At 35.5% G+C, this 13,973-nt stretch overlaps 1 protein-coding gene across 1 annotated transcript in view; it reads right to left on the reverse strand.

Moving 5' to 3' along the window:
- LOC134529753 (serine/threonine-protein phosphatase alpha-2 isoform) overlaps positions 1-13,973 on the reverse strand; it is a 48,524-nt gene that overhangs the window by 12,040 nt on the left and 22,511 nt on the right. The window contains exons 4-5 of the mRNA XM_063364151.1: positions 737-951; positions 517-630 (exon numbers count right to left, since the gene is read on the reverse strand). Coding sequence (XP_063220221.1) covers positions 517-630; positions 737-951 — 329 coding nt within the window. The remainder of the gene's footprint in view (positions 1-516; positions 631-736; positions 952-13,973) is intronic.

The raw sequence follows: 13,973 nt of genomic DNA on the forward strand, positions 1-13,973 counted from the left end.
GCAGCAGCAGTGTCCAACACAATAGCGACCCTCACACTCTGCATTCTGGAGCCCCGCAGTCAGAAGTAGGAGTGTGAATGGTAAAAACTATACACTAACGTACGTGACTGTGTGGCAAGTGGAGTCTAGTTGAAGTGTCACAAATGTCACGTACGAAAAGCAATCATGTATGTGGTATAGCTACTACCACAGTATGCACAGCTGTAATTTTCTTGATGAAGTTTTATAATGCACGGTTATGCATATATGTAAGGCTCAAAGATTATAGTGGGTTCCAAACAACTTGGTGCTCATAAATTTTAGTCATATCAAAGGTGTTGATGTGTCAGCCACTGACATAGCAAAAATACATATTAAACAAAATGTCATGTTTGAGTTAAGTAATAAATAGCTTAGATCAAACACTTTTAAAAATAATTGTTATTAGACTTAAGATTTTTATCCCTGAACTGTATCAAATGCTTCATTGAAAAATGATTGAAAATATTAATGTTATTTCATATTTATCGAACTTACTTGATGAGCTCGACAAATCAAATCAAAATCATGCTTGTGAAGAAACTTGGCAACAACTTCGGCTCCAAATGTAAATGAGACACCACGATCATTCTCACCCCAACCCATCGTATCCTGAAAAAAAAAAAAAATTGTTAACAGAAGAGATAAAATTACTATATAAACAATTACATATAAAAAATTATTAAGAAAAATAAAGTCAAATTGTACAAGGAAATACCTTGTCTGGATCAGACCATAACAAATCACAGAGAAGACCCTGATCTGGCACATCAGTTGGTCTCATAATACGCCGTATCTGCTCCATGCTCTGTAAATCAGGACTCAGACCTCCATGGCAACAAAATATCTTTTCGTCAACTATTGCGGCCACAGGCAAGCAGTTGAAGCAATCCGTGAATGTTTTCCAAAGCTTGATGTTGTACCGGCGTTTGCCTATGAAAATATTAACATACATTATAAATATGAATACAAAAATACATCTGCAGACCTTGTTTAATCCTTTTTCGGCACTCAACAATTTATAAGGCATAAAGTAACGCTGGTGGGTCATGCACCTAAAACATGGCTTGCTTCCAATAAATTCAAACAAGAAAACAACAATCATTAAAATCATTTAAAATTTTCTTTACTTTGGCATACTTTCAATAGTTCAGAATAATGTTACACCACAAAATTAAAGCATTCTATTTAATTTCTTCCAAACATTATAGGAATAGGAAATTATTTGATTTCACAAATTTGCTGTCCACTAAACAAGGACTGTGCAAACTCATGTATAAGGTACAACCTTAACAGCACCTTATTTTATAGCTCTATTTATAGACTTATGGTAATATTTACTCCAATTTATTTTAAAAACAAGAGACCACTATCACGCTGAGCTCCAGTGTGGAGAGTAAATTGTGGACCTTACGAATTAGCGATAAATTTGTGGATGGACAATTTCATTGTTATAACTTAATAGTGTAAATATTAGATAATAAATAAAAGTATAGTTAATCAATTGGGCTATCCTTTCCGAACCTGTTTGCACACCAATACACATGATGTCCGAAGTGTCCTCAAAAAGGAGTAAATTGAAAATATACAAAAAAACTTTTTTCAAACTGAAAAATGTTTTTACAAACTAAGAAGCTGTAATAGAAACAAAAGAAAAACAGTTCAATCTACACAAACTGTGACCTAAGTACTCACAGTACTATTATGTACCTGCACACTGATACAAACATGGGGGTCTGACCCATCAGTGCTTTACTTGTACGGTGAAACGTTCACTTATATTGGCACATGTAGTTCCGCATGTTGCACACATTTATTTACAACAAGTCAGAGGAAATATTTACATACACAATGTAATCATACATGAAATTTTTTTTAGCCAAATCTTGCCTACCTACACAATATATCATTCTCTCATCCATAGGAAAACCACTTGTGAATTTCACATGTTAGGCAGATTTGCAGTTTTTTTGCTGATTTGGATTTATTCAATGATAGTATCCGTTGAAAGAACAAGCCACAGACTCTTACGGTGTATAGAAAATAAATGACCAATTTTTACACATTCTTCAAATTTAAGGGACTCAATTTTTATTCAAATAGTAGCAGTTATGTAAATGGTGAATGATTAGTAATTTAACCTAAATTTATAAGAAATAATCTGAGTTGCACTGTGTCCGTCATACTGACTAAGAGAGACACAGATATGAGTTGTACCTAATCAATAATTGATATATAATATATAGTGCTAGCTTGCCAAGTTTTGCCAAGTTGAGTAAGCTGTGACTTATATACTGACAGTTACATGAATACCGAAATTTTATATGGGTGCAAGTGTTGGAACCTGGCCCGTCAGCATACAAGATTCTCCTGTAACAGCACACAGCTGTCTCAATTGTAATTAATTGATAGATAGATAGATAGATAGATAGATAGATATATAGCCTTGCCTACACCAGCAGAAGTTACATTGCACTGCAGTTATTCTCCATTTTTGATTGTCATCTTTCTCAATTACCAATTTGCTATGGAAATGTAAAATCAAGTTAAAAAAAGTTCTCTGGCATGGAAAAAATTCTGCTATGCTGTAAGAATGGACAAAAATGATAACCATTCAAAGAATGTTCGGAAATTGCAATAACTAAATTTAATTGGTTGCAGTGAATGCCAAAACAAGCAATTTTTGTAAAGTAAACTATGTCCGAAAACACAATTCTGTAAAGTTATGGGCGCAAATAGTATGTGCAAATGTGAATTTCACTCAATCAAAGCACCACTCCATTGTCTGAGAGGACGCATGATCGCAGACCAGTGATGTTCAAACATTCTGCAGGAAGTGACGAGCTAGGCGCAGATGAGTTAGTAAACACACTAGTAACCAGCAGTCTGTGTACAGCACTCTTCGTGATATGACACTCCAGTTTCAGACAGTTGCTGGTTAAGCTGCAGAAGGTCTTCCTATTTGGTCATGCTTGTTGTGAAAGAGTCCTCAGTAAATAAGCACCGTTTCTTCTGCAATTCATCTAACCATCCCGTACACCGCGTGCAGAAGAGCCATCTCTGCAAATGCAAAGTGTGCCGTGCTATTTCTGTTTGTCAAATCTGCAGTTGCAGAACCGTACTAACAAACAGTCAAAACTGCACTAACTGCCTAAAGCCAAACCTGTAAATGCACTACAGCCAACCATCCACTGCACCAGACTACTGGCTGCTAGCGAGTTTGACTAACTCTAAAAGTCTGTGCCCTACTTGTCATCCTGCTTCCTTCGGAGTATTTGATCGTCACTGCTGCGCGATCGTACGTCCTCTCAGCCAATGGATTAGTGCTGCGATGTGCACCAAATTCAAATTTGCACCTACTGTTTGCACCTGCAAATTTGCAAGGTGCATTTCCCTACATATGTCCCTTAACAAAAATTGCTTGTTTTGCTATTACCTGCAAAACCATTAAATTTTTCCAGCTTAGAAATAGTTTTGTTTTTAGGCTGGTTGACAATGAGGTCATTAGAGGATCAACACTATACAAGTAAAGAAAATTTAGGAAGGCATCACAGCCATGGCTTATTGTAAGGAGCCATCCCAGCCTGGAGTCATTTTGGGAAACCATGAAAAACTGAAATCAGGATGGATGTGTACCATTGCCCATGCCCCACCTCACATAGTTACACTAGGCAATCGGTGTTACAAAAGGGAGACAGTTAAAAAAAAAAATCTGTCATGCTTAATTTTAATAACACTGATGGGCAAACATGTAATACAGAAAATACAATGCTTCAATAAAAGACTTCCAGAATCAATCATTCTTTCAGTAGCCGCAATAAATGGTCAAATGGTTAAATAAGTCAAGCAGCAGAACACTACTCTCATGCTTTCAAAGCTGCATAAAACGGCCAAGATGATAAAAGCAATACAAATAAATAAGGTGATTACACAAGTTAAATATCCGAAAGCAGCAAATAAGCTTTTTAAGCATTCTAAAATGGACAAAAGGCTCAAATAAGTTACAAAGCAGATAACTACATCTATAATTTCAAAACAAATATAGGCGGACATGGTGATGAAATAGCCAAAGGTGCCAATGATAAAGGCTGAAGCAATAAATCTGGGTGATGGCTTGAGCCCCCCACTGTTAAAGGAAAGACCAGCCCATCAACGGGATACAACGTAGAGTAATTTTAAGGTCTAGTTGGCAAACACTCTAATACAGGGCCACCAAAGCATCACCTCCGATCCCGAAGCTACTGGGCCCGCCCACACTATGATTGCTCCAACCTTCACCGGGAACACTGGAGATGGGGAAGCAAACACGCCCCAGAAAGGGCGAGGAAGACGCGCACAGTGGGTCATCTCACTGGATAGACTGCAGGGACTTGCATGAGCAGCAACACTGCCCAGATGAACCAGATCCTATTATGTGCTAATCCAACGTTTCACTATTGTGATACATCACTCGATATACTATTGTCATAATACAATGACTTTTACCTCCACAATGGACATTGGCTCTAGCACCATGAATTTATTGCAATCAACAGACATGAAGGGCCTGGGTTCAAATCTTGGTATAGTCATCTTGATTCTGGTTTTCCATTGTTTCCTACAATCACTCCAGGCAAATTCTGGGATTGTTCTTTACCAAAAGCCAATGCAGTTTCCTTCTCTGGTTTCTTTTTTACGTGCTGTTGTCTCTCTGTCTTGAATTACCATTCATTTTAAATGAGCTACAAATCCATAAAAAAATAAAAACATACATGATTTTAAAATATTATAGTAGCATATTTTTTCCAAGTGAAATTAAATATATCAATGAATATTCTCTTGGGTTTTCAAAAGTCTCTTTCCAAGAAAAAATAAACTGCTATTATGTACTATCCATCTTGAGAATGCGAGTAAATAATGCACTAAAACAAGATAAATCAATCTGAATACATTTAGTATGATCAAGTATAATTTGAAAAAAAGAAAAAAAAGAGTAACTAAATACACATGATAGAAGTGAAACTTCTTTCGCAATTCAAACCTCGACTCGTAAGTATATCGTAAGGGATAAAATGGCAGACAGAGAGAAAAAGAGAAGGTAGACAATTTTCCAAATGAACATGAATTAACAAAATTATTATTCCCTTCAAAATAACTGCTCAAGATATGAATAATTATTTATCGATCAATCAATAATGATCAATTAACAATAAACATTACTCACTGTTGAAAAAATCACACCATAAAATGTTATATTAAGACTTTCAAAACCCCTACTTTAGCATGAAAACCATTTTACCATTTATAAACATTTTAAAAAGTAAATCAACTTAAAAATTTTTTTTTCTTAACCATACTTAGACATACTGCAATGCATTAATAGGCCTTGATAATGTTCTGCCATTTAATGAATAAACAACTACATGTACGCCGCTTCACAACTAAACGGCAAGGACCTATCTCACTGTAATTCTTTACATTATAACCATATTACCACAAAGGGAAAATAAAAACAATTAATATTCCAAGCACAAGAATTTTAAATTTTTTTCTAACTACCTAATTCTTAGTTGGACTTAACATATTTATACGCTCGTGGGCTCAATTATAATACGGGGTGTGATTTAGTTAATCAAATAATAATTCATAAATAATTACCCTGTCAAACTAAAGCGTGAAAAGCATTATACCAGCAAAAAATATTTAGTTACACAGCTAAAACAATACTCATAAAACACTGTTTAACAATACCGATTTACACAAGTAATTAAAATAATACGTACTTGAAAGAACACCTTTTTCTTGCAAAATTGGCATGTAGCGCGGTGCACAACAATAAGCTCAAACCCCGTTGTGTTGCCCTCCACTCAAATACTCCCTTACTAGATACCAGCAAGTCGGGTGGCGTCAGGAGTAGGCGGGTCCCTACCGACGTGACCCGCCTATCCCTGCAGCATGGCAAGGTTCAACCTGAGCCGCACGCCACCACGTGGATCCCGCTCAAGGGAACGACGAGTTCTCTGCACCGTCTGCAACCTATTCTCCGTCCTTTTAGCATCAGAAATCGTTTCATAACAACGTTTCACAAAAACGTTGCATTAAAATTCGGCCTTGAAATTTTACTCCCATCGCGCCTAAAGAAGTTTCACTTCAAAAATTTTTAAGCTAGTAAAATTAAACAATAAATGCCATATGCAATAAAGAAATCTTAAATTAAAATTAATGATGAGCATGGTTGATATAGACTGAAAACTTTTTTGTACATTTATATATGTGCATGTATCAGAATAACCCACAAATCACATATAGTGAAACTATGAACAATAATTGTGAAATTTTATGCCTCAATACATTTATTTAAGTTTAATAATGTGGGTAGTCAAGCCATAGCACTTACAAGATCAAAATTAAGACCTGGTCTCTATTTCTAACATTTTTATTGGCTTACTGTTACAACTCTAGTATGGTAAAGGTGATATTTCCTTCAACATGAAAAAAACTAAAAAATCTTCCCAGCAAATAAAAATGACAACAGATGAGTCACCAAAAATTAGAGACTGGTATGTTGAAGTGATTCCCGGTTTCGGGAAAGTTTTGTAAAACATAATTCACACGAATTTGCGACTGCTGACATCTTACCTATGCAAATTGACTGTTACATTTATTTCACAGATAAGCTCAACATTTACTCGAATTCAAACATTCATTCCTGATGGCCAATACTTTCCAGGAACAATCTTCCTCATTCATGTACCCAGGGTTTTCCTAGTTGCTATAATAAACTAAAAATCACACCCTTATTGCAAATAATAATACATAAAAATAAAGTAAAAATAAATGGGAAAAGGCTAGAAACCATTGGAGAAGAGTCCCCATTAATTTTCTGTTAACTTACTATCAGTTAACAAGATGCAATGTACCTAATGTGCAACTAACTTTCTGTTTGTGCATTTCAATATTTAACAAGAAAACAATCATATGATCATCTACCACCCTTGTAGAGATTTATCATAGTTTACAGAAGACATACACAGGCAGACTGACGCAGGAGACCTCTTCCAAAACAGAATTACGCGACAAGGAGATTACGTTTGCCAGGAGTGTTATGGAGTTTTGGAAAATTAAACACTGCTTTCTTTCACAAACACAACCATGACCCCTGCCCCTTGACTTCTATAAGGATTAATTTTACTATTCGAGAGTTACTTTTAGTTACTTTTATTATTTTTAAAATCCATTTCTGGAAATTGGTTGCTTCCATTTAGAGTGAAAACTACTTTCTTTTACAGTATCAACTAGGTTCAAATACAAAGGAACAAATATTTAAATATGTTTATGATTACTTTTCTTCATTTCAATGGATATGGTGATTTGCATTATATAAGAACTGTAATTAGTACAGGAAAAGGGAGGGCATATATATATATATATATGAACAGCTGAGTGGAAAAAGGTTAATATTCCATATATACATGTTTTGAGAAAAATAGTAAAAACTGATTTGTACGAAAACTACAGTTTGGATCAAAAACTTCACAATTGAGCAACTGTAGGTGTAGTAGTATACAGCAAAAGTACACAATTTCCGAGTCCATATTCAAAGTAATTAAAGAAATACGAATAATTGAAAGTGCCGGAATGTTATCCTTTTTCCACTAATCAGCAAACAGTAAAAAAAAAAGTAATAATAAATAATGTTTACAACCCAAAAGCATAATAATTAATGCATTAAAGACAAGATATTAATGCACTAAACATAATAAATTTATTTTTGCACACATTTGAGGCAATTAATAGTCATATATAATATTTTGACAGCTGTGATGCATCAAGAAAAACTTTCTTCAAGGCAAAATAATATTTTATTATAATGTATTACAATTAACAAAATACTGGCACACATAATAAAGAGAAATGAACACTATTTGACAAAGATAATGCACCTGGAAACTATTTAAGGCAAAATAGCATTGCACGAAACTATATACTTTGATATTTTGTACACACTATGGCTGAAAAGTAATACTTTTAAAACAAACATGCACACTTCTTTATTACATGCAAAAAGGTATTGCACTGAACAGAACTTACGAATACACACTTTAGCCAAAAAGTAATAATAATATTAAACAGAACACAATATGAAACAGCATACTATATTAAACAGCACACATGCAAAACTCTAACAGAAAGTATTACTGCACAGAGCAAAAAGGTTTGGAATTTGTACACAGTCTTCCAATAACCAGTTTGCAACTGTATCACTTATCATCACTATTTCCCGAGTTTGAAGTCGGCCACTGAAGAATCTCATCATAAAACTGCCTATAGGTGTCAGGTACATAATGCGTGACTTTGGAGATATCCTGCAGCTTCTTCAGATTGATAGGAAGTTTCCTAACATAGGCTTTTTCATTGGGCAGTAGCACATTGTCTTGTTTCTTCAGTTTGAATGTGTTCTAAACCAGTCCATCAATGTATTCAGAAGCTGTCACATGGCCATTTAACTCGCTTTTGTACACAAGATGTGTGCATGTACTTATGTTGAAGGTAAGACCATGCTTGTGGATGTCCTTTGGAGTTTTCCTAAAGTACAGTGGCCACCAGTCTTTGAAGTTCAGTATGTGGTTTCTTTCAACAGTTTTCACTAAAAAAGGAGGATTACGCTTTCTTGCACCTAGAATAATCTGTTCATACTGGTTTGGTGAATAAATACGATCCTCTTTGCGAAAAGCTCGTTTGATGACTGAAAAGTTTCTGTCACATGGCAAGAAACTATGTCCTCGAATAGGATAGTACTGGTTGATGACTTTGAATCTTCCAGTCATGGTCAGTACCAATAACAGCCGGGTTAGTGTGTGATTACGATTTTGTCCGGCGCATGCATCACTAAATATGTGAAGTTCTTTCACTTCCTCAGGAATTCCGTCTACGAAGTCGAGGACACAGCAACATACCTCATTAGGGCCTCTTTTTTGCTACCCCTTCTGTGCATAGGCGTGCGCACGGTAGGTGCCACGGGTGTCTTGGCACCACCATTAGGGCTAACGTTAAATTTTGTTTTTGTTTTTTTACAAGCAGAAAAAATACACACCTTAAATAGCACCATTTTGCGCTTTCAAAACCAAATTTTTTTTTTCCCCCAGACCCCCCGTTTTAGGCTCGGGGTCAGTGAAATGATAGGGCTGTTTTGTGTAATCTGGCACCACCACTACTGAAGTCCTACGCACGCCTATGCTTCTGTGTATGTGTAGAATACTGATGATTCATTTCCGATATCATGAACATTGAAGACAAAGAACCACAGTTTGCGCAAATAAAACATTTCCTGAACAGGCATACAAGGAAGCGGAAGATTCTGCATAAAGTCGAAAACATTACCCATGACATCATTTCTGTTTTTACAGATCTTGGTGACATCCTGAAGTTTCTTATAAAACTTACTAGAACGTCGTTTGTGAATAAGTAGCTCATATTGTAACATTGTTTTCTGTACACAATCAAACACAACCTGTATTTTGAAAGCAGAGTGCCATATTTTACCAGTTTATCATTAAACATGCACTGAAGTTGCATATATGTCTATTCTAATTTCCATCACAATATTGGGTGGAAGAAAGATAACATTCATATTGGGTGGAAGAAGGATAACATTCCTGGAATTTTATCCTTCTTCCTCTCAATGAAATATTCAACATCATTTTCAACAATGGCCTACCACTTCAATATTATCCTTCTTACACTAAATGGATAGAGTATAAGAAATACTACAAAATGGCTATCTCAGGTTCATTTCGCCATTTTGTGGAATGTTATCCTTTCTCCACTCAGCTGTTCATATATATATATATATATATATATATATATATATATATATATATAGGGTAGGTGGGGGCAATTGTCCACAGGGGGGAAGTGTCCGAATCGATGTTATATCGATTTTAACAATTGATTACTCAATCAGTCTTGCCTCAGTAGGTTGTTAGTGCAACTTCCAGTTGTATCTCGAGAACTCGTGGTTAATGGTCATTCGGGAGCAGAAAAAATGAGGTAAGTCAGATATTTATATGTTTATTACAATATTTTCGTGACTTCTCTTTTAAAGTTCTAGAAGAATAGAGCTACTTATTATAACTGTAGAATTTTCTGCCAAAAAGTGTTATTGATTATCTTTGAAATTAAAGCTTAATTTTTATTCTTTCTTTTGTTTACAAAAAAAAAGTAGCTCATCATTTGGACATTACAAAATGGGGCAAGTCTCCTCACTTTATTTGGGGCAATTCTCCGCACTCTTCCGATTGCGGACATTTGCCCCTTGTCTGCTCAATTTTTGCAAAACCTTTTTACTTTCCTTTTTTTTTCTAACAGAGTTATAAATAGTGAAAATAAATGTAGTATTTCTACTAACTTAAAGGTTTACTTATACCCATCAAGTCTTTCACTTTAAAATTAATATCTACCTGCACATGTAACATTCGTGTACTGGCTTTAGTTAGATACATACCTATTCTAAAGATTTGTTTTGTTCCAGGAACTATGTGAGAAAGAAAACTTACAAACCCATGACAGAAGAGCAATTCAAAGTCGCTTGTTCGTTAGTTCGAAGAGGGTTCTCGGTTTGTAGAGCTGCTAAAGAAGTTGGATTCTATGAAAAGACACTACGAAATCGACTGAAGGCAAATAAAGCAAGTGGGCAATTTGGGAGGAAGAAGACATTCACCAACGAGCAGGAGGATGCTTTGGTTAAACATTGCATTCAACTTGACAAAAGGTACTTTGGTTTGACCCTTAAATCATTACGTTTTCTCCTTTATCAATATGCTAAGGAAAATGAAATTCCCCACAAATTTTCAACCGAGGCGAAATTAGCTGGTAGAGACTTCACTCGGGATTTCATGAAAAGGAACAACCTGTCACTACGAGTGCCACATAAGACAAGTGTGGCTAGAACTATGGGCTTTAATCTGGTCCAATTATCAATGTATTTTAATAATTTGGAGGCCACATTGACAAAATTTCAATTTGGTCCAAATCACATTTACAACATGGACGAAAGTGGGGTACAAACGGTGCCAAATAAACTTCCAAAACATGTAGCACCAACAGGGAAAAGGGATGTTTCCAAAACAGTCGCAGCTGAACAAGGTCAGACTGTTACAGCTGTCTGCGCTATGAATGCCACTGGTCATTATGTACCTCCTTTTTTCATATATGCACGTAAAAGAATAAATTGTTTGCTAATCAAAGGAGGGCCTACTGGATGCGACATGGGTATAACGGATAAAGGATATATCACGACAGTCACATTTATCACATGGCTTGAGCACTTCAAAAAACATGCAAACCCAAGTGAGAACAATCCTATATTGCTGATATTGGATAACCATGTGTCTCACACAACTCTTGAGGCTGTGATTTACACAAAAACAAGCAATATTCACCTCCTGACTTTGCCACCACACAGCAGTCACAAGACACAACCACTTGATCGTAATTTTTTTGGTCCCTTGAAAAAATATTACAATGCTGCTGTTGACACTCGGGATGTCAACCACCTAGGGGAAGTTTTCAACATATCCTGTGTTGCCGAAGCTTTCAAGATAGCTTTCGAGAAGGCAGGCACTATCGAAAATGCTGTACAAGGTTTTAGAGCTACAGGAATTTACCCCTTTGATGTAAATAAATTCACAGATGATGACTTTCTTCCTGCTCAAATAACAAACCAGGAACTACCACATGAAGAAGAAGAAGAAGACTTACAGGACCCAGATAACAATAGATTGATTGCATTCAATCAACCTGATAAAATCTCGGAAGCTGCTCCTGATCCAACATCCTCTGCCTCCTTAGCACATTCATCAGTTGTCGCAAGCCAAGAAGAATTTGTTGCCCAACCTCCTGCTTGTATTGATAGCACTTCAGCCAAAGACAATGCTGAACAATGTCAGCATCAAGCCAAGAGCCCAGAAGAAATAATTCCTCTTACGAAAATACTTATAAGAAGGAAACGGTCAAGAAAAGGGTTAAAATCTGTGTTGCTGACGTCAACCCCTCATAAAGAAAACATGGAAAAAGAATTGAATGCAAAGAAAAAAGAAGCAACTGAAAAGGAGGAAACGTTTGATGTCAAGGAAGCAAGGTAGACAGCTCTTTCCTCCTGAAAACAGGTATAAAAAAACAAAAAATAAAAAGACTGACACTGAGTTCTCAAGCACTTCAGAATCTGAAGGTGAAATGTCTCTTCATAACACAGACACTGACCTTGATGTGAGGTCTCTGTTTTCTGAAAGTGAGGTTGATGAAGATGAAACAGAAAACTTTGAAGAGAACAAGAACTCTGGTTTGCTATCATCAAATGACTATGCTATAGTTAAAGTTCATGGAAAAACTAAGGACTCTTTCCGACTTTATGTGGCTAAAATCCTTTCTCATAGCCACGGAGGATACGAATGTATGTTTTTCAAGCGGTATTCTAATACCTACAAATTCTCAGAAACTCCAGAAGAAGCGTTCGTTGACAAAAAAGATATCATCCTGAAACTGTCAAAACCAAATGAGAGCCACAGTGCTAGATTTCAAAAATGTTAACTTTCGCAGACGATTTGACTGATTTGACTGTCTACTAGTCGAGAAATCAATAGATTCCTAGTCTTTAAGTTGGAAGGTAGTTTAATTTTATTATTTTTTATGTTAAGTAAACTACCTACACTTTTGACGTAGGTGATTTTCAATAAGTTTAAGTTTTTGTAATATTAGCCTATTGTTTCATCACAATAATGTTATGTTCAGAGATGGTAGTTAGATATTTAAAAAATAAGCCTTTCACAGTTTCTATTCTTTTTAGTGACTTTTATAACTACTAAAATAAAAGTTTTTATGATGAGTTTTAATAGAATTCGTATTTTTACCTCCCGTTTTCCACTATTGGGGCAAATCTCCGCAGTGCGGAACTTTGCCCCACAAAATGAGGTAAATCTCCGCACAATCATTTGTTCGAATAAAAATTAATATTTTCCAAAATAATAACTATATTTGGCTGGAATTGTTATACAATGGTTAGTTACATCCTAATCTTTTAATTCTATACCAGAAACCTAGTAAAATCATATAACTGCTGTCCACAAATTTTTAAAACCAAAAATCGCGGACAATTGCCCCCACCTACCCTATATATATAAACACACACACACAGGCAGACAGACACACACACAAAAACCAGAATCATTGAAAGGACTGCACTCAGGGGAATTCCGAACTTTGATCTCTTAAGATAATTTCAATGATCTCCAAGATAATTTCAATGGGTAATCAGAACAACATTCATCGGGAAAGTCGCAATATAAATATGGATAGAACTTGGAGTGGCCAATGAGAGCGAACTACAGTTGAAAAAGTCCTTATTTCTACATTTTTTGAGGTTATTTTTTGCTATTCTTTGTGTATTGTTTCAAGTGCACACAGTCGTTTATCAATACTTCCAGAAGCAAGATATGTTGTATGGAAACTTAACAAAAAATCATTATTGAATGTAGTGAAGAAACAGTTTCAGGACTGTAGTCTGGACCATGCTGCAAATTTTAATTACAATTTATTGACCACAGATGGCAGCATTTTGGCCCAAGACAAAATTTGGTGTACCTTAAGGACCGCCCTGAGAATGAATTTTCTCAGCCATACCACAAGTTGTGAAACATACACGAGACATTTTCATTAATAACATGTGTTCTGGTAAATCATCTTCTCAGCTTCAATAACATTGAACAGTAAGATTTTGGAGCAGATCGATGGACTAACCTAGTTAATATTTTTGTGGTGAACCATGTTTTAATCATGTGATGGCAGACATTGTACAAATAATAATAAACCTACAGATAGTATTTATTTATAAATTATGACATACACACTAAACAGCCAAGAGGCTTTTGTGGCGTGCACACAAAAAACAAAAATAATTACATACACAAACAGATTATGCA

This window comes from Bacillus rossius, chromosome 2 (assembly GCF_032445375.1).
Source record: "Bacillus rossius redtenbacheri isolate Brsri chromosome 2, Brsri_v3, whole genome shotgun sequence".
In the NCBI taxonomy this organism is placed as follows: Eukaryota; Metazoa; Arthropoda; class Insecta; order Phasmatodea; family Bacillidae; genus Bacillus; species Bacillus rossius.